We start from the raw sequence: 4,661 nt of genomic DNA on the forward strand, positions 1-4,661 counted from the left end.
AAAAAACAGTCAAACAAAAAAACCCACAACCTAGTATACTGAGATTATCCATAAAATATCCACAAAACATTACGCGACAGCCAAGTTTCTCAGGAAAATAGGGTTCAAAATTCTCGGAAGGTCACGCCAAATTTCACCATCAACATATCAATGTGTTCAATACTGACAGCAGACCGGGGAATTTATTTGTTGCTACAAGAATACTCTTTTGTATCAGAAATTGCAGCCTTAACGTCGCAGTGCTTGCGCCTATTTTGCACGTTTTTCTCCAGCGGGTCTTGTCCGCCTGCGATCCGGGAAGAGAGGATTGCCTTCCTCCTCCACCGGTCACGGTCGCTTTCGCTCCAGGTCTCTGGGCTGCGCGGCGGCTCCGCTTAGGCGAGGGCGACCAGGGATGCGCGCTCGGACCACCCGGTCTGCAGCCGAGACTCCGCGCAAGGGAGATTTCTTTCTTTTTCTTTTTCCTTTTTTTTTTTTTTTAAGCTAAATAGATAAATAACTAAGGCACGCCACGTCCTCCGAGGACAGTCACAGTCAGGCCAAGGCGGGCTCCGGAACCTTACTAATAAATGACTCCCCTAGGCCCAAAGAACCCGGGCCTCGGTTCTAGGGGGAACGCGGAGCGGGCCGCGGGCGGAAGCGGGAGGCCACCGCGCACCCCGCAGGGTTTGCGCTGGGCATCTCCCAGGCGACGGGCTCCGCACCAAGATGGCGGACGAGAAGGAGCGGGAAGCCTCAGGTAGGAACCCCTGCGGGGCCGCAGGCCGGGCCTCCATGTTGAGCCGCTGGGCGCGCAGACGGTGGCGAGGAGCGGCGCCACCCCCGTCCCCGCCGTCGGCTCCGCCCCGCCGCCTCCGCCCTCGGCCGCCCCGCCCGCTAGGGGAGGGTCACAATGGCGCCCCTGGCCCTGGTACCTCCACGCCCGCCCGCGGTCCGGGCGGCCCGACGGTGAACGCGAGCTGCCGCTAGGACCTGGCGGGGTCCTGGGCGGCCGCGCCGAAACCCCGCCCAGCCGGGCCCCAGGCGCTGCCCGCCTCCATCTTGAACTCCTCCGCCAGGCAGCAGAGTCCGGCCTCGGGGGCGTCGCGCTAGAGCTGCTCTAAGGGGTGGATAACCAAGTGACCACGTTAATAAGGACGGGAAGGAAAGCCAGAGCGGCCGGGATCCCCGCGTGGGGCGCAGACCGGAGCTTTGGTGACCCGCGAGGCCTCAGGGGAGCCGAAAACCTGAGGGTCCCTATTGGCCTGCAAGACCTAGCGAGTTGTTTGTAACTCAGCGTAGTGACTCCACAGCAGTTTTACGTGATGGTTGACAGAATCACCGCTGAATGAACAAGTAAACCGTGCCCTAAAATCGTGAAGGGGCGAACATTGTAGAAGTGAAAGTAACAGTCCATCTTTGTTACAAAACACCCTACCGATCCCTCCACCTTCCCCTCCCCCGTCAGTAGGGAACAAAGTACTTAGGGTTAACAACTAATATTTACATGAGATGTTTAGTCCATCGTCATGGTGATCACAGAAAACCAGTAGGCAAACTTGAGACTGTGCCAGAGATTTGCTTATTGAATACCGGAAATCTGTGATTTATATATAGATGGGTGAAATTTCAGAAGTCGGGATGGTAGTGTAGAGTTTACTAAGGTATTAAGATTTTGTGCTGCTGCTTTAGGAGTGGAAGGTTTAGTCTAAGAAAAGCATGCACTTTTTTTTTCTTTGTTTTAGAAAGTAGGAACATGAAGGTAGAGGGTAGGAAGGTGGGGCGGATCAGGGAGGCCTTGGAGAGGAAAGAATCTGATCAAAATGTATGAAAAATGTTCTGTATTAAAAAATAAAAAGCTTCCCCAGAAAGTTTATTTTAATTTGATTAAATTCTTATGTATACCACAAAAAAATAAAAGAAAAAAAAAACATTAGGAGATGAACTAGTTTTTTTTTTTTGTTTTGTTTTTAAGTAGCATTGGCGTATACTGCAGGTTTTTATACGGGTCTCACCTTGGATCCGATTGTTGAAAGTTACACCTGACCGTGCGTCTGAGCGCTGAGTGCGCGCTTGTGACTAAAGAGTTTTACAGTTTTTATCCCTGTGAGCGGGAGAGAGAGAGAGAGAGAGCGAGAGAGAGAGGGAATTTGTTTCTTTAGTTTCTAAAACATTTTAATGTTTAAGCTTAGAGGAAGAAAATTCAGACTGCAACTGTAGAAGTAATGGCTATTGAAAGCTGAATATCATATTTCACATACTCATTTCTTACGTATTTAATGCTTATTTGGTGGAAAGTAGTTTGGTGAGTGTTAAGCCTGAAACTTGTGGAAAAAGACCAAATCCATGATTGTCGAACCGAAGCAAGCTTTATTAAATACCGGCCAGGAAAATGGACACTGGCCAGGTCCTCCCGTAGAAATGGTGCTGAATTAGGTCAGTCAGGTGCCCACAAGGCTTCGTACTTCCCACCTAAGCGTACTTCCTACCTGTGTGTCTCCCGCCTGAGTCTAATCAAGCACATCCTGTGCAGTTGGAGCAACAAACCTTGTTTCTTGAAGTGAAAACATGTGATTTGTTATCTTAACAGAACAACAACCCTCAGCGTTATCAGGGAGTTATCTGTTCATGGGCAATTGGGGTTCACTGGACTTGAGTGAATAGGAAGATGAGGAAGGCATTGTCTTTGCCCTCCCCAAAGGTGACGCAATAAGGGAGATAAGAGACACAAATGGAAACAGAGAAGCAAAGGGGAGCAATAGGAAGGAGCTAGGACCAAGATAAGACCCTCAATAACACACCTTTCAGCATTCTACTTTCTCCTTGAGACTCACCTTTCACATTTTTGAATCTATCAGTGAATTAAAATGGATTAGGTTGGTGTCCTCAATATCTAGCTATTTCTGGAAACACATCCAGAGGTGTGCTGTATCTTAGTCAAGTGGATAATTAAGATTAAGGATCCCTTAATCCCAGGGTTTGGAAGGCAGAGGCAGGCAGATCTCTGAATGTCTGAGGTCAGAGATCTGGTCTACAGAGTAAGTTCCAGGACAACCAGAACTACAAGAAGCCCTGTCTCAGGAAAACAAAAACAACAAACAAAAAGAATCTCTTAGGATTCTTACTTACTTGGAAAACCTTTCTATGTGATTATATATTTTGACATTGTTATGCTTCTCTAACTTGGTTTTTGGTTTTTCAAAACAGGGTTTCTTTGTGGCTATCCTTGAACTCACAGAGATCCACCTGCCTCTGCCTCCTGAGTGCTGGCATTAAAGGCATTCATTACCATGCCTGGCTTCCTTATTTTGTGTTTGAACAGTGGAAACCAAGTTAATTTGAAGTCATTTATCCTTTTTTTTTTTTTTGGTCCTGGAAGAATGTTTGAAATGTGATATGAAAAAATTCTCTTTGAAGTTTTAACATTTCTTTAAAGTTTCCTAAGCATTTTTGTTTGAAAATGTCTCCTTCCGGTTTGTTCTGTTGGTCTAGGGGTAAGTGATGAAGTTGTCAGTTGGTTGACTCTTTTAATCCCATTGTTCATGTCTCCCGGACAGTTTTACACAGCACTAGAAGGATTGTCTGTTAGTAATTAGAATCATGTTCAGAAAGCCAGCTGCTTAGGTATAGAATTCTAACTTTTGGCAGACCAGGGAGCTTTTGAAAGTGTGTCAGTTTTCTAACAAATTCCCTTTCAAATTCATTATTTTTGTCTGTACTAAATTATTACTTGAGATTTTGCATACTTTGATAACATTACTTGAAAAAATGACTCCTATTCAATTAGAGTTTAATATGTTTTATTATTTTAAAAATTCTTTGTATGGTACCACACTGAAACCAAAACATTTAGAAATCTAGATTGAGATTGTTGGAGAGATGGCCTGGGGGTAGAAGTTTTTGCTGCACAAGCAGGAGGACCTGGGTTTGCATCCCAAGGCTCATATGAAAGGCAGGACAATCTATGCACGTGCACAGTGTGGGGGCCGGAGCCTGTGTTTGTGTGTGTTCGTTCGGCATTCCTGGGCTTGCTCTCTCCAGCCCTGTTCTCAATTCAGATTCAGTGAGAGATTCTGCCCTGTCTGAAAAGATTAAGGCAGGTGGTACAGGAGAACACCAGTGTCCTCTTCTGGTTTCTACATATTATGTACATAGTTGCATACATATAGTAACACACACACACAAACACACAGGAGAAATCCAAATTGAGATAGAGGAAATAGAGAAGCTAAAAGTGAACTTGTGTGTGTGTGTCTGTGTATACACATTTTTCCTTAGTGTTGATTATATTCTAAAGACATAGGATAGCAGAGTTAACAAAAGTGAGGCTTGGAGGGAGACCTGAATTTTTATACAACCACGTGATCTTAGCCTAATGCCAAACCTAAGGAGCCTCAGATCCATCAACTATAAGGAAAGAGAATTATCCCTGTTACGTTGTAATGAGGATGGTGTCTTCTCCTCCTCCTTTCTTCTTTTTGAGACAGGGTCTCTTTGTGCAGTCCTGCCTGTCCTAGAGCTCACTGTGTATACCAGGTTGGCCTTGAGAACTTCACAGAGCTCTGCCTGCTTGCCTTTGCCTTCCCCAGTGCTAGGATTAAAGATATTCACCATTACGCTGAGTGGATGGTGTCTTTCTTCTTCTTCTTCTTCTTCTTCTTCTTCTTCTTCTTCTTCTTCTT

The 4,661-nt window shown here is 45.8% G+C and overlaps 1 protein-coding gene across 3 annotated transcripts in view; it reads left to right on the forward strand.

Moving 5' to 3' along the window:
* The first annotated feature begins 220 nt into the window (after nucleotides 1–220).
* Efcab2 (EF-hand calcium binding domain 2) overlaps nucleotides 221–4,661 on the forward strand; it is an 84,829-nt gene continuing 80,388 nt past the window's right edge. For all 3 annotated transcript variants that reach the window (XR_008720322.1, XM_055608791.1, XM_055608800.1), the window contains exon 1: nucleotides 221–739. Coding sequence is in view for 2 of the 3 variants with exons in the window: in XM_055608791.1 (XP_055464766.1) it covers nucleotides 709–739 (31 nt within the window). In the remaining variant the exon portion in view is untranslated. The remainder of the gene's footprint in view (nucleotides 740–4,661) is intronic.

This window comes from Psammomys obesus, unplaced genomic scaffold (genome assembly GCF_907164565.1).
Source record: "Psammomys obesus unplaced genomic scaffold, mPsaObe1.curated_primary_1811, whole genome shotgun sequence".
NCBI lineage: Eukaryota > Metazoa > Chordata > Mammalia > Rodentia > Muridae > Psammomys > Psammomys obesus.